Genomic DNA, 23,164 nt, shown 5'->3' on the forward strand with positions numbered 1-23,164 from the left:
GGAACTCAGCAAGTCTGGCAGCATCTGTGGAGAGTGATTTCCGGCATTTCCTGTTTTTGTTTCAGAGTTCCAGCATTTGCAGTATTTTGCTTTTATTCAAAAATAAATTTACGTTTCAAAAGATCAAATATGTTAAGTTGTACAAAGAGCTAAAAGTATTTCAACCTATTGTGCCATAACTCAATTATAACAATGGTAACTGGTTTACCCAAAGCAGGAGTGATATTTATTTTTCTCTCAATCCATCCTATATTTTCCTATCTTAAAATTGCTGACTCACTAGACTGGAGGGAGTCTGACTTCACAACTTCACGATCTCCAGGAAATTGTGTAACCGGAGCCATTTCCTAAGCTACTACATTGGAACAGTTCAGTGGCATTTGTAAATCTCAGCATCGACATTCAAATAAATACCTTTAATTTATATGGTTTCTTGGCTGATATTTAAAATACTGCAAAAATACCCTGTATTTGTCAGCTGTGTTACTTAATGGATTTAACTGTACCTGGAGCATAACTGTGGCGACTAAAATATTTCAGATGCTGGTCGGTGCCAACTCGCGCATGCGTACCGTTATAGAAAATTATACAACACCTTGTAAATTATTTCATTTGTCAAAGTGACGTCTTAGTTACAAAACAGGGTCTTTTGCCGAAAAAAATAAAATCCATGCAGTGCAACAGATCAATTCGCAGCTGCTTATATAATTCAGTAAACAGCCCAACTCTCATCCAAGAGAGTGCGCCGCGCCCCTGAGGAATCTTCACGGAGTGACCGCAAATAACCGGAGTTACCGCTAATAACCGGAGTTACTCGCCCCAACAGCGGGAGTGAACCTAACCAGCCGACAGAGCTGTGCTGCTTTGGGAAGAGACAAACTTGGCGAAATGGAGAACTTTCGACAGTTTGCTGGGTTTCTGATGGCCGCTGCGTTGCTGGGGAGCCTCTCGGTTGTGTTAGTTTCGTTTTGGGTGCTGCACTGGAGAGGGGGATTGGCGTGGGACCAGGGACTACTTGAATTTAACTGGCACCCAGTCCTCAGCACCATAGGATTAATCTTCATTAATGGATTCGGTGTGTATAAGTGCTCAGTTACACATTTGGGCTGAATAATATAAACTGGGTGGCGGCAGTGAGTGGATTTACTTTATACATCACAGTTCAACTGTTCACTGGTTTTGCGTTCGGATGGAATGGGTGGACAGACAGACAGGTTTATGGGGGTCTCAGGGAATCAAGGAATATAGGGAGAGAGCGGGAAAGTGTAGTTGATGATGCCCAAGGTCAGCTTTGTGAATATTGAATGGTGGCTGGTCGGGCCATAGGGTCTACTCCTGCTCCTGTTGTGTTCATGTGTATCCGAACTTTGGGGTTGATCGATTCTTTCTCATAGAGCAAGTACACTTCACTAAATATACCAAAACTTGTTCGGACCTTATTCTGTGATCCTATGTCAACATCTGTACATTGTAAAATTATGCACTTGAACTAGTGTCATTTAGATACAGCGCTATAAAAATGGAAGTATAATCCTTAAAAGATTGAGCGATAAATAAATATTGAGCGAAGGTGACAGATTATGACAGCGATATCAATAACCTCATTGCTTGGTCATGTGGGGTCGTTGAGTAAAGTTTAAAACTTTGGGATTTCATCCATTTTGTGACTTAGTTTTCCTTTTGAGAAAAATATGCAGAGGTTAAATATTTGCTGAACATAAATAGGGAAGCTCCAATTGTTGTAAAATTATAAAGTGTTTTACATCATTAGAAATAATAATGTTGCTTTAAAAATATTAAAGTAGACACAAAGTCAACTTGTTGCAAATTAAGGTTAACACTTCTCAGCAGGAATTTGCATTTCTTTTAACTTTGTGTATGTAGTAATCATCATTTCTAAATCAAAATGAAATCATTTTTTGATTGGATAGGGGTCAGACATTTACTTGTTTTCACCTATTTCAAAAATTTACAATGCGTTACCAATAAATAGGATTTCATACATTACAGTGTTACACTTTGATCAATGCCATTTCAAGCAATGCTGGCCATCGACAAGAAAGCTGATTTATCTCCTGTTTTTGAACTAAAACCCTTCTAGAACCTGCCCTGATAATGACTTCAAGCAGGGTTGAAATTATACCTTTCCATTCCCATACAAAAATATATGACTAATAGAATATGCATTCTGCATAGGTCTATGAAGATGGAATTTAATGTTCTGAATTTACATACTGAAGTCAAAATATTTTCATTTCATTCAGGTGTCATCATTTACAGGCTGCCCTGGACATGGAGCTTCGGTAAACCTCTTATGAAGTACATTCATGCTGGCCTGCATATCATAACCTTTGTTCTTATGGTCATTTCACTCGTCGCAGTTTTTGATTTTCATGACTCCAAGAAGATTCCTAATATGTACAGTTTACACAGCTGGATTGGGTTGGCTGCTGTTATTATGCATGCTCTGCAGGCAAGTGATTTTTCAGCCTAAATGCATACTGCATTGAAAACGTACCATGTCATACCTTCATAGTTTCCTTTGTTTAGATTTAAGACGTTAGTTTTGGATTGAATCGTATCACTTTCAAATTTATTGTCAAATTCCAGCATATTATGGTCACTCTTCCCTAAAAGCTCTTTTACAATGAGATTATTAATTAGCCCTTTCGCATTGCACAATACTATATATAACATAGCCCGTTGCCTAGTTGGTTCCTCAACATACTGTTCTAGAAAGCCATTGCGTACATTCCAAGAATTTGTCCTCCACAGCATTAGTGCTAATTTGATTTACCCAGTCTACACTAAATTGAAGTCCCCATGATTATTGTATTACCCTTGTTACATGCACCTCTATTTTCCTAATTTATACAATGCCATTATGATTTGTGGCCTATAAATAACTCCCACCAATGTTTCCTGCCCCTTGCTGTTTCTTAGCTCCTCCCACACTGATCTTCCTATCTAAGATCCTCTCTCACTGATGTACTGATCTCATCCTTTATTAACAGTGCTACCCCAGCTCCTTTTCCTTTTTGCCTGTCCTTCCTAAATGTCAGATACCCTTGAATATTCAGTTCCCAGCCTTGGTCACCCTGCAGCCAGCCACATCTCCATAATGACAATTAGGTCATACCAGTTTACTTCTATTTGTGCTCTCAATTCGTCTACTTTGTTGCGAATGCTGCATGCATTCAGATAGGGTGCCTTTAATTTTGTATTTTTAACATTTTTCTGTATTTTGACCATATTTGATGCTGGCCTTTGTTTCCACTGCCTTCCATATGGCTTGCCATTTTTCTTCCTACATTACTAGCTTTATTTCTCTCCTATCTGGTTCCCCTCCCCTCCACCAAGCTAGTTTAAACCCTCCCCAATAGCACTAGCAATTTTCCTAAAGAGGTTGCTGGTCTCAGTCCTGCTAAGGTGTAACCCATCCTCCTTACACAAGTCCCATCTGCCCCAGAATCAGTCCCAATGCCTCAGAAATCTAAAGCCCTCCTCCTGCACCATTTCTCCAACCATGCATTAATTTGCTCTATCTTCCATTTCTGTACTCACTAGCATGTGGCACTGGGAGTAATCTGAAGGTTAATGCCTTTGAAGTGTTGCTTTTTAGTCTCTCTCCTAACTCCCTAAAATCTGCTTTCAGGATCTCATTCCTCTTTCTACCTATGTTGTTGATACTGATATGTAGACCATGACCTTCGGCTATTCACTGTCCCCAATAAGAATGTCCTGCACCTATTCAGTGACATCCTTGACCCTGGCACCAGGGAGGCAACATATAATCCTGGAGTCACATTTATGGCTGCAGGAACACCCGTCTATTCTCCTAACTTTTGAATTCCCTACCACTATTGCTTTTCCACTCTTCTTCCTCCCCTCCTGTGCAGCTGAACAACCTGTGGTGCCATGGATTTGGCTCTGGCTGCATTCCTCTGAGGAACCATTGCCCTCACCTGTATCCAAAATGGGAAAAATGGTTAGTGAGTGAGATTGACTTGGGGGACTCCTGCACTACCAGCCTGGTTCTCCTAGATTGTTTGGCAGTCACCCATTCCCTCTCTCTCTGCCTGTACACTCTCAATCTGTGGTGTGACCACCTTCCGAAACCTGGAGCTCAAGTTTCAGTAACCAGAGAATGCAGATTTAAGATAATTGGCAAAAGAACAAGAGGGGAAATGAGGAGAATTCTTTTTGTGCAGAGTGTTGTTATGATCTGGAATATGCTGCCTGAAAGGGTGGAGGAAGCAGATTCAGTATAACTTTTTTGAAAGGGCATAGGATGTATACTCTAAAAAGAAAAAAGATGTAGGGGAGTGGGGCTAATTAGCTTCATTCAAAGAGCTGACACAATCAGAAGGGCCTGAATGATGTCCTTTAGTGTTCTCTGGTTTTATGGAATCTCCTCTTAGCCACCTTTTTTCAATGGATGTGGTCCCATGAACTCAAGTCTGTCCTAGTAACTATAATTTCCCATTCTTGGTGAATCTTCACTTTATGCTCTCTGCTGTTTTAATATTGCTTCTATAATGCTGCATTATGTTATTAGACTGTACACAGTACTCAACCTCATTTAACTCTGGCATTAGTTTAACTACCGTTAATTACAGGCTTGTCTCATTGTATTATTAAAACACTATAGTTTTTAGTTGAATATTTGGAGATTTAATGTTAGTATTAATTCAGATCCAGCATGATTTGCACTTTGGTTTTGTCTCTAATCCTGAAAAATACTAGGACAGAGATTCCACTTCAGTTTCTATCAAGATTTTTCAACTCATCACCACCTGACAGGTGGTGATGTTTTTTCTGCATCCATGTAGGATGTAAATAACCCAGAAGGGCCCTTTATATAAATGGAAACATTTTTTCAAGAAATACTGTATTGTATTACTCTCTAATCTTTTATCGGAATGATTCCAAGTTTGTTCTGCAAATGTGAATGTTAGGATTTGGCATAGCCTTTATTTGGGATCCAGTTTACACCAGAACAGTTGCTTTTTCTATTAACACACTGTTAACCAGGTATTATTCTAGTAAATCTATGCTACACTCCTTCCAAGACCAGCATATCTTTGCTAAGGTGTGGTTCCCAGAACTGTTCACAGTAACAATGGCATGGTCTAACCAGGGCTTTGTGTAGCTGAATCATGACTTCTACACTCTTCTGTTCTATTCCCCTAGCTAGAAAGGCCAGCATTCCATTAGACTTTTCAATTTATTTTCTGGACCAGTTCATGGCGTTTTAATGATTTGTGTACCTGGACCTTCAAGCCTCTTTGGACCTTCACTCTCTCCAGCTATTCACCATTTGGAAAGATTCTTGTTATTCCCTTTTTGGGTCCAAAGTGGATGATGTCACATTTGCCTACATTGAAAAGCATTGCCACAGTTTTGTCCCTTCAGATAACTTATCATATCTCTTTATCTTTTCATTCTTTCATCTACACTGACACAAAGATAGCTGGTATTGTAAGCATTGGCAATTTTTTGGATACGTGCCTTTGAAATCCATCAACTATGTGATTAATAAATATAGTGGTACTTCCCAAACCTTTTCCCAGGGTGACCCCATTTAATGCCTTCGATTTTGTGTGACCCTAGGGTGAAATCTTTTAGCGGGAGTTATGCGAGTTGTTGAGCAGGACGCGGTGGAGTGAGCAGCATGGCTTCAGTTGTTGGGGGGGCGGCGGTTGCTGAGCGTTCTCCATCTGACTTCATTCGCCCACCCCCCCCACCGTCTCCCCCTCCTTCGTTTCCCCCCCCGCCCTCCCACTTCGCCTCCCCCGCCCACTTTGCCTCCCCGTCATCATTAATTTCTTCATTACTGTTATCTTGCTTAAATTAATTTTGTGGAGTCTCCCTGATTCAATAATAGTCTTTGGAATTCTCTGCCTCAGAGGGCTTGTGGGGGCTTAGTCATCGAGTATACTCAAGACAGAGATAAATAGATTCTTGGATATTAAAGACATCAAGGGATATTGGGATAATGTGGGAAAATGGTGTTGAGGTAGAAGATCAGCCATGATCAGGTTGAATGGCGGAGCAGGCCCAAGGGGCCGAATGGTCTACTTCTGCTCCTTTTTACTGTGTTTCCTTGGGATGTCATGCCAGTCTAGGTATATTTTACATTGTTTATGGCTTTAATGATCTATCTATAATAGAATGCTCAAAAAAGCACACCACTCTAACTGTGGCCTATCCATGCCTTCTAGAAATTTTAGCATAATTTGGCTGCTGCTTTTGTATTCTATGTTGTTAGTTATAAGAGCTAAAACTTGGTTATTTAATGGTTTATCTGCTTGGAATCACAGAATGGTTACAGCACAGATGAAGGTTATTCAGCCCATCATGCTTGTGCTGGTTTTCTGCAGGAGCAATTTGGCTAATCCCACATCCCCCACTTTTCCCTCTGGCCCTGCAATTTCTTTTCTCTTCAGGTAATTATCCAATTCCCTTTTGAAAGCCACAATTAAACCTGGCTCTAGCGCACTCTCAGGCACTGCATTTCAGATCTTAGCCGCTGGCTCTGTAATAAAAAATTAAGTTTGTCCTTATGTCACCTTTGGTTCTTTTGCCATTCACCTTAGATCAATATCCTCTGGTTCTTGACCTTTCTGCCAATGGGACCAGTTTCTCCCTGTCCACTTTGTTCAGGTCCCTCATGATCTCTGTCAAATCTCCTCTCTTCTCCAAGGAGAACAGCCTGAGTTCATCTGATCCAGTCCTGGTGACTTAGCAACTTTAAGTGTAGCCAGCCTTTCTAATACCTTCATCAATTTTTAGCCCATCCAGTGTCTCAACTACCTCCTCTTTCACGATAGCTTTGGCAGCATCTTCCTCCTAATTAAAGACAAATGCAAAGTACTCATTTGGTACCTCAGCCATCCTCTCTGCCACCATACGTAAATCCCCTCTCTGGTCCCTAATTGGCACTCCTCTTCCTCTTCCTATCCTTTTACCACCTTTTACTATTTATATGCCTACAGAAGACTTTTGGATTCCCTTTCATGCTAACCACCAGTTCCTTCTCATACTCTGCTGTTCTTATTTGATTATTTTCACTTCCCCTCTGAACTTTCTACATTCGGCCTAGTTCTCACTTGTATGATCAACCTGACATGTCATACCCATCCTTTTTCTGCTTTATCTTGTTCTCTATTTCTTTCATGATCCAGAGAGCTATGGCTTTGTTTGTCTTATGTTATTCCCTTGTGGAATGTACCTCTGTTATACCCAAACTATCACCACTTTAAAGGCAGCCAACAGATCAATTACAGTTTTGCCTGCTAATCTCTGATTCCAGCTCACAGAATCACAAAATCTCACAGTGCAGAAGAGGCCCTTCAGCCCATCGAGTCTACACCAACACATGAGAAACACCTGACCTACCTACCTAATCCCATTTACCAGCACTTGGCCCATAGCCTTGAATGTTATGACGTGCCAAGTGCTCATCTAGGTACTTTTTAAAGGATGTGAGGCAACCCTGGCAGCGCATTCCAGACTGTCACCACCCTCTGAGTAAAAAGATTTTTCTTAAAATCCCCCCTAAACCTCCTGCCCCTCACCTTGAACTTATGTCCCCTCGTGACTGACCCTTCAATTAAGGGGAACAGCTGCTCCCTATCCACCCTATCCATACTCCTCATAATCTTGTACACCTCGATCAGGTCGCCCCTCAGTCTCCTCTGCTCCAATGAAAACAACCCAAGTCTATCCAACCTCTCTTCATAACTTAAATGTTTCATCCCAGGCAACATCCTGGTGAATCTCCTCTGCACCCCCTCCAGTGCAATCACATCCTTCTTATAATGTGGCGACCAGAACTACACACAGTACTCCAGCTGTGGCCTCACCAAGGTTCTATACAACTCCAACATGACCTCCCTACTTTTGTAATCTATGCCTCGATTGATAAAGGCAAGTGTCCTATATGCCTTTTTCACCGCCCCACTAACATGCCTCTCTGCCTTCAGAGATCTATGGACACACACGCCAAGGTCCCTTTGTTCCTCGGAACTTCCTAGTGTCATGCCGTTCATTGAATACTTCCTTGTCAAATTACTCCTTCCAAATTGTATCACCTCACATTTTTCAGGGTTAAATTCCATCTGCCACTTATCTGCCCATTTGACCATCCTGTCTATATCTTCCTGTGGCCCAAGACACTCAACCTCACTGTTAACCACCCGGCCAATCTTTGTGTGATCCGCAAACTTACTAATCCTACCCCCCACATAGTCATCTATGTCGTTTATATAAATGATGAATAATAGGGGACCCAGCACAGATCCCTGTGGTACGCCAATGGACACTGGCTTCCAGTCATTAAAGCATCCTTCTGTCATCACCCTCTGTCTCCGACAACTAAGCCAATTTTGAATCCACCTTATTAAATTACCCTGTATCCCATGTGCATTTGCCTTCTTTATAAGTCTCCCATATGGGACCTTGTCAAAGGCTTTGCTGAAATCCATATAAACTACATCAACTGCACTACCCTCATCTACACACCTGGTCACCTCAAAAAATTCAATCAAATTTGTTAGGCATGACCTCCCTCTGATCAAACCTTGCCTCCAAGTGGAGATAGATTCTCTCCTTCAGAATTTTCTCCAATAGTTTCCCTACCACTGACGTGAGACTCACTGGTCTGTAGTTCCCTGGCTTATCTCTACAACCCTTCTTAAATAGCGGAACCACATTAGCTGTTCTCCAGTCCTCTGGCACCTCCCCTGTGGCCAGAGAGGAATTCAAAATTTGGGTCAGAGCCCCTGCACTCTCCTCCCTCAGCAGTCTGGGACACAAATCATCTGGACCTGGAGATTTGACCACTTTTAAGCCTGCCAACATCTTGTCACTCCCTATATCAATTTACTCAAGAACCTCGCAGTCTCTCTCCCCGAGTTCCATAACTTCATCCTCGTTCTCTTGGGTGAAGATGGATGTGAAGTATTCGTTCAACGCTCTACCGATGTCCTCTGGCTCCACCCATAGATTGCCCCCTTGGTCCCTAACGGGCCCTACTCTTTCCCTGGTTATCCTCTTCCCATTGATATACTTATAGAATATCTTGGGATTTTCCCTACTTTTACCAGCCAGAGCTTTCTCATATCCCCTCTTTGCTCTCCTAATTGCTTTCTTAAGCTCCACCCTGCACATTCTGTACTCCACTAATGCCTCCATGATTTGCTCCCCTTGTACCTGCTAAAAGCCTCTCCTTTCCTTCTCATCGTATCCTGAATATCTCTGGTCATCCATGGTTCTCTGGGCTTGTTACTCCTTCCTATCACCCTAGAGGGAACATGTTGAGCCTGTACCACCTCCCTTTTCCTTTTTGAACGCCCCCCACTGCTCTTCTGTAGATTTCCCCACCAGTAGCTGTTCCCAATCTACCTTGGCCAGATTCTGCCTTATTTTACTAAAATCCGCTCTCCCCCAGTCCAAAACACTTTTTTTGCAACTTGTCTATTTCTTTGTCCATAATAAGCTTAAATTGTACCATGTTGTGGTCGCTATCACTAAAATGCTCCCCCACCACCACCTCAGCCACCTGTCCGGCTTCATTCCCCAGAATTAGGTCCAGCACTGCGCCGTCCCTTGTTGGACCCTCTACATATTGACCTAAATAGTTCTCCTGCACACATTTCAAGAAATCCACTCCATCCAAGCCCTTAATACTATGTCTATCCCAATTAATGTTGGGAAAGTTGAAATCACCTAATATAATTACCCTATTGTTATTGTTTTTACACACCTCCACAACTTGTGCACGTGTTTGCTCCTCAATTTCCCGCTGACTATCTGGGGGTCTATAATAAACACCTAACAATGTGGCTGCCCCTCTTTCTATTCCTAAGCTCTACCCACAAAGCTTCATTTGATGTCCCCTCCAAGATATCATCTCTCCTTACTGCAGTAACTGACTCCTTAACTAATAATGCAATGCCTCCTCCCCTTTTACCCCCTCCCCTGCCTCGCCTGAAGATTCTATATCCTGGAATGTTGAGCTGCCAATCCTGCCCCATCCCTCAACCATGTCTCTGTGATGGCTACTATATCACAATTCCATGTGTCAATCCTCACCCTTAACTCATCTGTTTTACCTGTAATACTCCTGGCATTAAAGTAGAGGCCATCCAGCCTTGCCTTACTCCCTTGAAACTTAATGCAGCTGTACTCCCTCTAACTTGATTGTTTTACTGTATTATGATGTGTCCCTATTCTGCTAACATTCTGTGTCCCCTCCTCCTGCCAAATTAGTTTAAACCCCTCCCAATAGCACTAGCAAGCCTGCCCGCAAGGATGTTAGTCCTGCTCTGGTTCAGACGTAGACCATCTCGCTTGTACAGGTCCCACCTTCCCCGGAAATGGTCCCAGCGATCCAGGAATCTGAAACCCTCCCTCCTGCACCAACTCTTAAGCCATGTATTCATCTGCGCTATTCTCCTATTTCTGTGCTCGCTAGCACATGGCACTGAGAGTAATCCAGAGATTACAACCCGAGAGGTCCTGCTTTTTAGTCTACTGCCTAACTCTCTGAATTCTTGATGCAAGATCTCATCACTCTTTCTACCTATGTCATTGGTACCAACATGTACCATGACCTCTGCCTTATCACCCTCCCCCTTCAGGATGCCCTGCAGCCGTTCAGTGACATCCCAGACCCTGGCACCAGGGAGGTAACACACCATCCTGGAGTCAGGTTGATGGCCACAGTGGCGCCTATCTGTTCCCCTGACTATAGAATCCCCTATTACTATTGCTCTTCCTCTCTTCCTCCCCTCCTGTACAGACAGGCTGCTTGTGGTGCCAGAAGCTTGGCTCTGTCTGCACTCCCTGGAGGAACCAGCACCCTCATCAGCCTCCAAAATGGAATACCGATTTGCGAGCGCGACCCCAGGGGACTCCTGAACTACCTACCTGTTCCTCTTGGACTGCCTGATGGTCACCCATTCCCTTCCTTCAAGTCCTTTCAGCTGCGGTGTGACCACCTCTCTAAATGTGCTATCCACGATGCTCTCAGACTCGTGGATGCTCCACAGTGTCCCCAGCCACCGTTCCAGCTCTGAAACCCGAGCTTCCAGGAACTGCAGCTGAACACACTTCCTGCACACTTGCTGGTTCCAGGCACTGGAAATGTTCCCAGCTTCCCACATGGAGCATGAAGAGCACACCATGGCTTTGAGCTCTCCTGCTATGACTTATCTCTTTAAATTAAACCTTTTTATTCAATTACTCGAGGGCCCTTCTTTCCTGATCCTCTTTACTACAGAATATACAAACTATAAACCACAAAAAAAGTTCACCTGGGCCAGATCTATTCTCACCCCATTGAAATTGGCTTTCTTCAACCAACTACCTCCAACACCCCGCCGCACTGCGCCCCCACCCCCCTGCCCCCCCCAGCACCCTATTAATTGATTTTTTTATAAAGTCTGGATTTCTCTTTGACCTTTTCCTTACCTAATCTCAACCTTATGGTATAATGGCCTAAATCTTCTGATCTGATCAGACAAAAAATACCACTTACCTTCCTCTGATTTTTCTGGGCAATCTTCCAACGCAGGATCCTTCCAAACTCACTCAGTGCAGGAAACCTCAGAGACATCAGTGAAGGGAATTCGCGCAGAAGCCACACCTCCCTTTTAACAGCGCCAGCTGCCGCATTCTGATAAGTAAAGAGCTTAAATGTCCCAAAGCTGCTTTGAAGAGCTACGGAGAGAGGGTAAGTGGGCAATGGATAGGGTGGGTGAGGTAAGTGTGTAAGGGATAGGGTGGTGAGGGCTACTTGGGTCGGGGGATCAAGTGGGGTGTCGGTTTGGGGGTGGTGTCGGTTGTATGGTTACCCATGAGTTAGACTAGGTTTTAATTTGTCTAACATTTCCTAACTATTCAGGTAAGTAGGTCGGAACTGTCCAAAGTCTCCGACTCTAACTCAGAGTTGGAGACTTCAGAGGGTCCTGGGGAGCAGGGGAATTGCACATCAGAAGTTCAAACTTCCAGGGCAATTCCCACAGTGTCATTGCGTTGGAACTTTGGAGGGGTTCCATATCATATCTTGCGAAGTACCTCCAGTCTCTGACTCTCTGGAGACTGGAAGATCTGGGCCTATGAACACTGTCCCTGAAATATTCCCTATCTGATACTTGATTCACGTGTCCCACCTCATTCACCAGAACCAGATCCAGCAATGTCTCCTATTTTGGACTGGAACCATACTGATGTAGGAAATTCTCCTGAAGAATAGGGGAGTTATCCCCATTGTCCTGGTCAATAAAGATCCCTCAATCAGCCTCCCTCTAAAGACAGATTATTTGGCCATCATCTAATTGCTGTTTGTTGGAGCTTGCTGTGAGAAAATAGGCTGCCACATTACCCATGTTACAACAGTGACTACGCTTCAAAAAATACTCAATTAGTTGTAAAGAGCTATACAAATACAAACCTTTCTTTATCCAATATACTCTAAATGCTCAGTAATTTTATTTGAATTTTGGATTCTAAGAGTTTAATTGTTGTTAAACTGGGTAACTATTGATAGTTTATCTTTCGCTTCCTCTTGAACAGAAATGTTACATTATTCCAATGCCCCAGCATGATTTGTCTACCTAAGGAGGATTATAAAATTGTGGTCACAGCCTTTACTATCCCTTTTTCTGATAACTGTCAATGGCCTAGGATGAAAGCCATTAGGACCTGGTGACTTAGCAGTCTTGAGTTATGCCACTATTTGCAAAACCAAACTATTTTCTAAAATATGTAACCACGTGTTCATATTCTTACTACTTCCATCATTTGTACAAACCAATCCAATTTAATATCCTTTTCATACATTCATTGCCCTTAACCAGGTTTGCCCCTTCAGTAGATTGGTCTGCTGAACTGTTTCCTTCCATTTCCACTTATGGATATCCTTAGAGTTTCCTTTTGTACTATCTGGTTTCCTTTCTTAATATTCCCTTATTTTCCTTTTCTTATCCCCACTACACTTGTATATTCCTCAATTTTTTTTCAGTATTCTTAGTCTGCATTTTATCATGCATGTATCTTAAGTTTATTTAGTTTTGACTCTTTAACTGTAAAATTATCCTTTGATGCAACCCTTTTGACCTTTTAGGAATAAATATTTTTGAAGATTCCCCACTGCTAATTCATACTGTTAGCTGATATATGTGACCAGGCCCAGATTCCTTATCTCATTGAATGTTGCCCTTTTTCTAGTCCTGCACTCTTATCTTTACCTCTTCATTGATATATTTCTATTTCCAAGCTGAACTGAACTAGGTTATGATTGCTATTTTACACTTGTTCTACCGTCTCCATCTGCTATTTGTCACATTTCATTTCTCAAAACTAACGCAAAAGGTGTTAGTTTCCTATCTGAACTGGAAACATTCTGATCAAGGAAGCAGGATTGTATCATTTTCTATTCTTTCTTCTCAAATACTTAACCAATTCCTTTTAATTAATGTTAAAACCTTTGCTTCCATAAGCACTTGTAACAAATCATTTTTTTATGGGCGTGAGCATCACTGGCTAGGCCAGCATTTGTTGCCCATCCCTAACTGCCCTTGTTCAGGTTGCAGTGCGTCTGGAGTCACATGTAGGCCAGACCAGGTAAGGACGGCAGATTTCCTTTCCTAAGGGACATTAGTGAACCAGATGGGTTTTTCTGACAATCGGCAATGGTTTCATGGTCATTATTAGACTTTTAATTCCAGATTTGTATTGAATTCAAATTTCACCATCTGCCATAGTGGGATTCAAACCCAGGTCGCCAGAGAATTACCCTGGGTCTCTGGACTACTAGTCCAGTGACAATACCACTATGCCACTACCTCCATCTTTACTGGGGAAAACATCTAACTTTCTGTCATTCTTCTTAGTGACCATCCTGACTCTGCCCCTTGCTACCAATTCACCAACCAATGCAAACATTCTTTTATTTTGTACTCTCTCAAAACCCTCTCTAAACATTTAATCATTTGAAAACCTGTTTCAGATCATCCCTAATATCGCTGACCTAAAAATAAATACATTCATGCCATTCAGCATAACTATAGCCTCTCATTCTGGAATCATTCTAGCGAATCTTAATTTAGCCCTTTTCATGACTAGTGGATCTGTAACCATACCAAAGTATTGTAATAATTCAACTCTATTTTCTTGTTTTTATATTCAACGACTCCCAAACTTCATGCTGCCTGCTAATTTACATGATATTAGCATGCAGTCCAGTGCTAAATACACTTCTGAATTCCTGCATGCCTCAGCAGGCAGCCCTTGTTCATGTGAGGCCAGCATGAGTTAAAGCTAGCCTATGCATTGACAGTAAAGATGTGAGATTTATCCAGAGCCTATATTGGGACCAAATAGCAAGCATCAAGCTAGAAGATGGACAATCAAATGTGTTTCAAGTGAAGAGAGGACTACTGTCACCAAAACTATTCCATCTGCACAAAAGAACGAGTATTCAGAGTCATATGTGCTTCCAGCAGTAAAAATTGGAGGCAGCACTGCTTGCAAGAATCAGAAGGAGTCCTACAAAATATCGTGGATCAAGTAAAATCTAGAAACTTAGAATATGAAGATGGAATACGAACACCAGAAAAACCATTTGAAGAAACTAGAATGAAGATTGAAGTGGATGGTGTTACACTGGAACAAGTAGATAAGTTTGTCTGCTTATGACAAATGATAGCAGAAGATGGTAGATGCGATGCCGAAATCAGAAGGATAGAGATGGCCAGAAGTAATCTCATGAAGATGAAGGATGTGTTAACAAGAAAACTCGAGCTGCAACAAGGAAAAAAATTCAGAAGGTGCCACGGGTGGAATCTTGTGAAGCTCCCAGGAACGGGGTGCGAGTCGGGCAATTGAGCAGGAGGTAAAATGTCAGCTTCCAACAGCGGGATGAAAGTTAGGTGTTAAGTTGGCGATGGATTGAGTGACGACAAACATTGGAAAACTATTTTTAACACGTGAACATGTCATGCGTGCTCATTAAAACACAACTTTGCCAGATTTAAGTGTACCTTTGTACTTTGTAATCAGCAAACGAGAAACACATGCCTTAAGATTCATGACTGCTTAAAGGTGGCATGCAGCAGGCAAGGTAGTCTTCCTGTTGAATTTGGACTGAGGAGGAGCTGCTTCTTCCATGGGGAGTTTTGTTGAACCAAGGGAGAGGAGGAATTGATGATTGAGTTTGGGTGGCAGCTGTGAAGGGGGAATGGGGCATGGCCGACTGAGGGAGGGAGGTGTCTGTTAAAGGGGACAGAGGAAGGTGAAAGAGGAATGGGGCATGGTTGACCAAGGGAGGGATGTGGCAGCCCTGTGAAGTCTTGTAGGGGACAGAGGTTGGAAGCTGGGCTATACAGTGAAGGTCAATGTCTACCGACAGTAGGTCAAGTATCGTTGTGGGGAAATCAAGGGTTATAGAGGGAAGGTCAAGGATGATAGCTGGTTGAGGTTAACGGGGGCAGTTCCAGTGTGCCAACATCTGACAGATGGTGACTTGGGAGTGGGGGGAAGCTCTAGGGTATTGGGTGGTGCGAGGGTCGCTGAAGGCAGGGCAAGGATGATGGAGTGAGGGTAAGGGACGGAAGTTCAAAGATGGCTGAGGGAGGATGCAGGGTGATGGTTTCCAGTTCCAGGATCACTGTGCGAATGTTCACAGACATGGCTGCATCAACACACACAATTCTCTGGAATAAAAAAACTTGAGGACGGAGTTGTCTACAGTGGGGTGGGTGGAGACCAGGATGCAACCAATGCTAAGCATAGGGCTCCCTACTGGTCAACAGTGCTATCAAGCGTCACTTGCTTAGCAATAACCTGCTCACTGACGCTCAGTTTGGGTTCCAGCAGGATCACTCAGCTCCTGACCTCGTTACAGCCTTGGTTCAAACATGGACAAAAGAGCTGAACTCCAGAGGTGAGGTGAGAGTGACTGCCCTTGACATTAAGGCCGCATTTGACCGAGTGTGGTATCAAGGAGCCGAGCAACACTAGAGTCAATGGGAATCAGGGAAAGCTCTCCGCTGGTTGGAGCCATGCCTAGCAAAAAGAAAGATGGTTGTGGTTGTTTTTATACTGGGTAATCATTGGTGCAATTATCCTCCTGGTATGCTCAATTAAAAACTTCAGTGCATCTGGGTTTGTCAATATAACATCTGAATCAAGGTTTATGTAATAATGTTTAAAAGTCTCATTGTATTTCCACGCCTACGGTCTTCCCAGGGCTCAGTGGGGTATGTGTGGCATCTTGCAGTCAGCCACTCACAAATGCATTAGGGAGGTCACCAATGCCCTGTTCACAAGCCAATGAATGTGTGATTCAGCACAGATTCCGAGAGCTGGGCAACCAGCTATGGCCTTTGATGCCTTTGTTGGATTTCCACAGGTACAAGGGGCAATCAGTTGTACACGTGATGTTGAGAGCTCCCTGGGATCATCCAGTGGCATTCGTAACTGAAAGGCATTTCACTCTCTGTCAATGTGCAACTGGTCTGTGATCACTGCAAATGAATCCTGCAAGTGTGTGCTCACTTCCCAGGGAGCTCTCATGATTCTTACATTCTCAATCCCTCTCAGGTGCCACAATTGTTTGCTTCCCCTCAGCAACAACAGGGGTGGTTTCTGTGTGGCAGGGGATATCCACAGAAGACCTGGCTCATGACACGTGTGCAGAACTCACAAAGCCCAGCAGAGGTATAATGCCACCCAGGCCTTAACAATGGCAACAATAGAACAGATCATTGGGCAGCTGAAGATGGGGTTCTGTTGCTTGGGCCGCTCAAGCAGTATGTGTTAGAGACAGTCTCTGGGGTTATTGTGACCTGCTATGCCTGACACAACTTTACGCAACAAAGGGGTGAAGAAATCACATACAGGGAGATGGAGGCGAGGAAGAAGGGGAAGATGTTGATGATCCTGAGGGAGTGAATGATGCGGCTGCAGCTGCAGAGCAATAGAGCAATGCACCAGACAGGCCCATGACACGCTCATTTGCATCCAGATACCAGTCAGAATGTGGCTTTTGTGAGAGATCTCTTATCCTCCTCAATAAAAGTCGTGGCGGATGTGCCACCAGAACCAGAACACTCCTTCCAGACCGACCCACATTCCCTCAACCTCTGGTACCTAGAAGGAAAAATGCTGCAGGCCCTTAACATAAGCAAAGCCCATATGCATGGTTTCATGTGATTTGGAAAGAAGTCATACATGACTCAGTGTCACATGCTCCAAATGTTGGCAATGCCTTGCTAAGAACTCTGTGTTCACCTACAATACATGGAATTCCTCCGCTGCTCCGTTTAGGCAACAGCTTCTGATAGTGCATACCCGCTTATGAACCATCTTCTGGTTTGCCAGTTAGGTCCCAAACCTCTGACCTTACAAATGTTGCCTAAAATAGAAACCTGCATATGTCAAGGTACTCAGAGATGCCACAACTTCTGAAGCCACACAATAAATGGTGTTTCCATAGGCACACATCACCCACCATTGATTGTCCATAAAGTGCCACACCCTTGAATGTGCCCATCAGTTTGTACAACTCCCAACATAATGACCATTCAACATGAATGAAGTGCTTCAAACATAAATTTACACATGGCTTATAATATCCATATGTGCCAATGCAATGTTTTAGTCTTCTGTTCTCTCATACTACACTTAGTGCAACCCAGACACCTACAGCAGCCTGCTGAGTGCAATGCCCAGTTGCGTGAGATCACCTTGGCTGCTGCCCTTTTGTGGTTCGAGACCTAGCAGGCTCCAGCAGGAGCACTCTCTTCGGCCTCATCTGCTGGGGGTGATGGGGTCACAGGCAGAGGGGAGGAGGAGCAGAGCACGCCCTTGGAGTGCCCTGAAATGACATGCCTGGGGTGGCTTGCTGACTCTCCTCTCTGTTGGTGTGCAATAGCAACTCCCTGAATTCAGAAGGAGAAGGGTCACCTGGAAGGGGACAGAGGTGCTTCATCCCCCTCTCGCTTAGCCATTACTGAATAGTACCCGGGGCCAGGGTGACAGAATGCAGGTCCAAGTGCATATCTGGCAGCTACTTGAGTGCTGTGCTGGATCTGCTCCCTGTGGTGGTCACCACGCTTTCCATGGAGGAAACCAAGCCCTTGCATGCTGGAGCCATGACAGCACTCAGAAGTCGGACAAACTCCATCAACTTTCGCTCAAGGCTGCATATGGCCTTGGGCATCTCCCCAGATATTGACACTACTCCCCTCAAAAATGAGTCTATTTACTGGTGCCTCCTTAACTCTCCCCCACATTCATTCATTCTTCAGTTTCTCCCCCAAAATCAGCAAACTAATTTTTTCCATGAAATATAGTGTTCCTAATCATCTCCCTGTACTCAATCAGTTTATTTAACTCCTTCCTCTTGGCCACATACTCGGGAGTGTTCAAAACCTTTCCTTCATCTGATATTTTCTCTACCCTTCCAAAACTCTTATCATATTATTCCAATTGAAATATTTCTAGACCCTGCCATTAACTTGAACCATATCTCCAACCTGCTCTTTTACTGCACATCCTTGAATGCAACTCCCATCTTTTGTAAAACTCTTTTTGAGTAACTCCCAATCCACCTTCCAACCCAGCTGCAATCCATCACATTGTCCTTTCTTACTCATTGCCTCTTTGCTACCTCCAACACTCAATTGCTGCATCCTCCTCCATCAGCTGCCCTTCTGCATTCATCTTCAGGCACCACTCTAACCTGGTTTAATTTCCACCTGTTCCAAAGCAGCCATTACATCTTCCTAGCACTGATGGCTCTCTGAGATTTGCACCATTTACTTACTGGTTGCATGCCCTCCCTTAGTTATTCTTCAGCTCTAGGTCTTCGGTTTTCATGCATAAGCGAACAATGCCTGTCCACTTCTACTTCTCTGCCACCACTTGTTGACTAAGTTATTGTTGTCTTTGTTGCTCTAAATTTGGATTATTGATTATCCCCACTGTATTTAATCAGAGAGGGAAAAATGACACATTATATCAAACATTTGGTTTAGTAAAAACTTTAGAAAGCTAAATGGAAATAGTATTCTTCTATTACACCTCAAAATCACTCAAGTTATGATCTCATTTCTTTCTTGTGCTTTTCCACGTAGATTTTGGCACAGAAGCTCTAAGAAAAAGACTTAGTTCTCCAGAAAGTTGCCTGTTCACCTGTTAAGGAAATACCGGCTGTGAAAAGTGTCGAACAGATTGTCTGTCTTTCTGTCATATAACAATAGAATAACTTTGTCTATCTTGCAGATAATATTAGGATTGTGCACTTTCCTGCTGCCCTGCACTCCTACATTTATAAAGGCTTTTTACATGTCCATTCATGTCGGTGTTGGTCTTTTCATCTTTGGAATGGCAGTTACTGCAGCTGAAATGGGAATAACTGAGAAACTTATTTTCTCTCTGTAAGTATAAACATTCATTATCTAGAAAATGGCACAAATAATTGTATATATAGCATGATAGAAATTACTGCACAAAAAATACCCCTTTGACCAATGGGTCATATGCCAATAAAACAGATTTTATTTCATCTCTTTTGGCCAAACGGTAAACTATTTCTAATCAAAGTAAACAGTGGCATCATTTCTCAATTATTTAACAGTAACTAAAAGATTTTATAGTAAATATATATCAATTAGCATTTTATAGGAATCAGCACAAAGCTGTGTTTTACTATATTTCCAGGTATTATTTAGGACTTCAAGTCATCAAGAAAATTAGTATCTCATGCAAAGCCCATCTGAAATTGTAAAACATAGGAATAATATCAATCACCTGTAACATTAAGGATGATCTTGTTTACTATAACACTTCTTCTATCTATTCCATATCTAGCCACATTCACATTGAAGATGGAGGGGTCAGATATAATAGCCTAATTCCTTTAACTCATGCTACCTTCAAGCACACTGCAGCTGGGAGCATTGAAATTACTCCGATATTCTTTACATTTTGTTAAAGTCTGAAAAGTGCAAAAGTAATTTACATTTAAAGTTTTTAAAATCTCATGATCTCATTTGAGTATATTTCAGCTTTCATCCAAAGGTACAGCGTTCATTTTCACATACAAGCTGACAATACCTTTACCTCACCAAGACCTCTCTCGAGGACTCCACTGTGGCTAAATTATCAGACTGCTTATCCAACATCTAGTACTTGATGAGCAGAAATTTTCTCCAGTTAAATATTGGGAAAGCTGAAGCCATTGTTTTCAGTCCGTGCTCCAAACTCCGCTCCCTAACTATTGACTCCATCTCTCTCCTTGGCAACAGTCCAAGATTAAGCCAGTCTGTTCACAACTTTGATGTCACATTTGATGCTGAGATGAACTTCTGACCTTATATTCATGCCATTATTAAAACTTATTTCCACCTCCGTAACACTGTCCGACTTCACCCAGTAGCAGCGCACGGAGAGTGGACCCACATGAAAAGGGCAGCAGCGGCGGGAGATAAAAACCAGTGGCAGAGAGGGAGGCCAAGCACACACACACTGGACCTGCGTGAGAAGGGCAGTGGCGACAGGAGATAAAATGGTAGAGAGCCCCTCTGGTTGTAGATAAGACTTTAAGCTAATTAGTGGGAGGGAGGGTTCAATTGAAAGGAAGTTTAAAAGATCAAAAAGAAACGAGAGAGCAGAGGTGCAGGGTAGTGCAGAGGCGAACAATAATCAAAGTGTGGCAGGAGGGACAGAAAATATTAGCAGAAGAGTGCAGCAGAAATTAGAACTAGAATGAGTAATAATGGTAAAAAGTCAAAGCTTAAGGCTCTTTATCTGAATGCACGCAGCATTTGTAACAAGATAGATGAGTTGACGACACAAATAGAAATAAGTAGATATAACTTGATAGCTATTACAGAGACATGGTTGCAGGGTGACCAAGACTGTGGGAACTCAATATTCAAGGGTATTCAATGTTCTGGAAAAATAGGCAAAAAGGAAAAGGAGGTGGGGTTGCTTTGTTAATAAAGGAAGATATCAGTGCAGTGGTGAGTAGTGATATAGGTGCAATAGATTGTGATGTGGAATCAGTTTGGGTGGAAATAAGGAATAGTAAGGGGAAGAAGTCACGGGTGGGAGTCGTCTATAGGTCCCCGAAGAGTTATCTCACTATGGGACAAAGTATAAAGTGGGAAATAATGGAGGTGTGTAAGAAGGGCGCTACAATTGTCATGGGTGATTTTAATCTGCATATTGACTGGACAAATCAGATTGGCAGAGGTAACAAGGAAGCCAAATTTGTAGAGTGCATCAGGGATTGTTTCGTAGAGCAATATGTTGCAGAACCTACCCGGGAACTGGCTATTTTAGATCTAGTAAGGTGTGATGAGGTAGGATTAATAAGAGATCTTGTAGTTAAGGATCCTCTAGAGGGTAGCTAGCAATCACAACATGGTAGAATTTGAAATTCAGTTTGAGGACGAGCAGCTCTGATCTCAAACCAGTGTCTTCAACTTAAATAAGGACAATTAGAGGTATGAAGAAAGAGTTGTCTAATTCGGGCTGGGAAAATAGACTAAGGGGCAGGTCAGTGGATGATTAGTTTAAGCAGATATTTCATAACGCTCAGCAAAAATTTATCCTGGTCAAAAAGGACTCGATGAAAAGGATGAACCATCCGTGGTTAACAAAGGTGGTCAAGGAGAGTATCCAATCAAAAACTCATTGCACAATACCAGGCCTAGTATAGCCTGCTCTCTGGTTGGCACCAGAAAGTGCTGTTCTAAGAAACTCCTGAAACCATTCTTTGAATTCCTCATCTAGGCTACCTTTGCCCATCTGATTTTTCCAGTCTATATGTGAATTAAAATCTCCCATGATTATCACCTTACCTTTTTGACGAGCTCCCCGTTATTTCTTCCTTCATACTCCGTTCTACCATGTGGGTACTGTTAGGGGGCCTGTACACCACTACCACAAGTGATTTCTTGCCATTATCATTTCTCATATCTACCCAAAACACTACTACATCCTGGTTTCTCTTGTGCTAATACCATCATTAATTAACAGAATGACCCCTCCACCTTTTCTTAGCTTCATGTCCTTCCTAAATGTCACATACCCTTCAATACTCAGGTCCCAATCTACATCATTCTTCAGCTATGTCTCTATAATGGCTATCAGATCATACATACTTATTTATTTCTATTTGTGCAATCAGTTCATCTGTTTTGTTTTGAATGCTACCTGCATTCAGATACAGAGCCTTTAGTTTTGTAATTTTAGTATTTTTGTAATCTGTAGCCCTATCTGCTGATTTACTCTTAGATTTGTACTCTTTGTCCATTTCTGTCAAGGTCTGTTTATCATTTCCCATATTAATACCGTTCTCTCTTGGCTTGTGTCTACTCTTTGATTTACCACATCTTCCCAAATTTGATCCCTTGCCCACTATTTAAATTAAAACCCTCTCTACTTCCCTAGTTACACAGCTCAGTAGAATACTGGTCCCAGCACGGTTCAGGTGTGTACCGTCCCAATGGTACAGCCCCACTTTCCTCAGTACTGATGCCAGTGCCCCACGAACCAGAACCCACTTCTCCTGCACCAGTCTTTGAGCCACTCATTCATCTTTCTAATTTTATTTACCCTATGCCAATTTGCATGTGGCTCAGGTAATAACCCAGAGATTATTACCATTGAGGTTCTGTTTTTTAATTTAGTGCCTAGCTCCCCATATTCTGTATGCAGAACCACTTTCCTAGTTATACCTATGTCGTTGGTACCTACATGGACCACAACAACTGGATCTTCCCCCTCCCACTGCAAGTTCCTCTCCAGCCCTGAGCAGATGTCTCAAACCCTGGCACCAGGCAGACAATACAACCTTTTGCATTCTCACCTTCGGCTGCAGGAAACAGTGTCTATCCTCTGACTATACTGTCCCTTACTACCACTACATTCCTTTTTGCTCCTTTTGCTTAAACGGCTTCCTGTGCCATGGCCAGTCTGCTCATCTACCCTGCAGACCTCACTGTTGTCCACACAGGCTACAAGCACCTCAAACCTGCTTGACAAGTTTGAGGCTCCTCCACTGTTGTCTGCTCGGTCCCTTTACCTGCCTCACTCACAGTCGCACCATTCTGTCCCTCACCGCTGACCAAAACAGATGACC

At 42.8% G+C, this 23,164-nt stretch overlaps 1 protein-coding gene across 2 annotated transcripts in view; it reads left to right on the plus strand.

Annotated features, from left to right (window-relative positions):
* The first annotated feature begins 566 nt into the window (after window positions 1–566).
* cybrd1 (cytochrome b reductase 1) overlaps window positions 567–23,164 on the plus strand; it is a 35,946-nt gene continuing 13,348 nt past the window's right edge. The window contains exons 1-3 of one of the 2 annotated variants that reach the window (XM_078552168.1): window positions 567–1,075; window positions 2,265–2,473; window positions 19,297–19,451. In XM_078552168.1, coding sequence (XP_078408294.1) covers window positions 889–1,075; window positions 2,265–2,473; window positions 19,297–19,451 — 551 coding nt within the window. In that variant the 5' untranslated portion in view covers window positions 567–888. The remainder of the gene's footprint in view (window positions 1,076–2,264; window positions 2,474–19,296; window positions 19,452–23,164) is intronic. The other variant, XM_078552169.1, reaches the window with a different exon arrangement.

Source organism: Cetorhinus maximus, chromosome 11 (assembly GCF_964194155.1).
Source record: "Cetorhinus maximus chromosome 11, sCetMax3.hap1.1, whole genome shotgun sequence".
Lineage (NCBI taxonomy): Eukaryota > Metazoa > Chordata > Chondrichthyes > Lamniformes > Cetorhinidae > Cetorhinus > Cetorhinus maximus.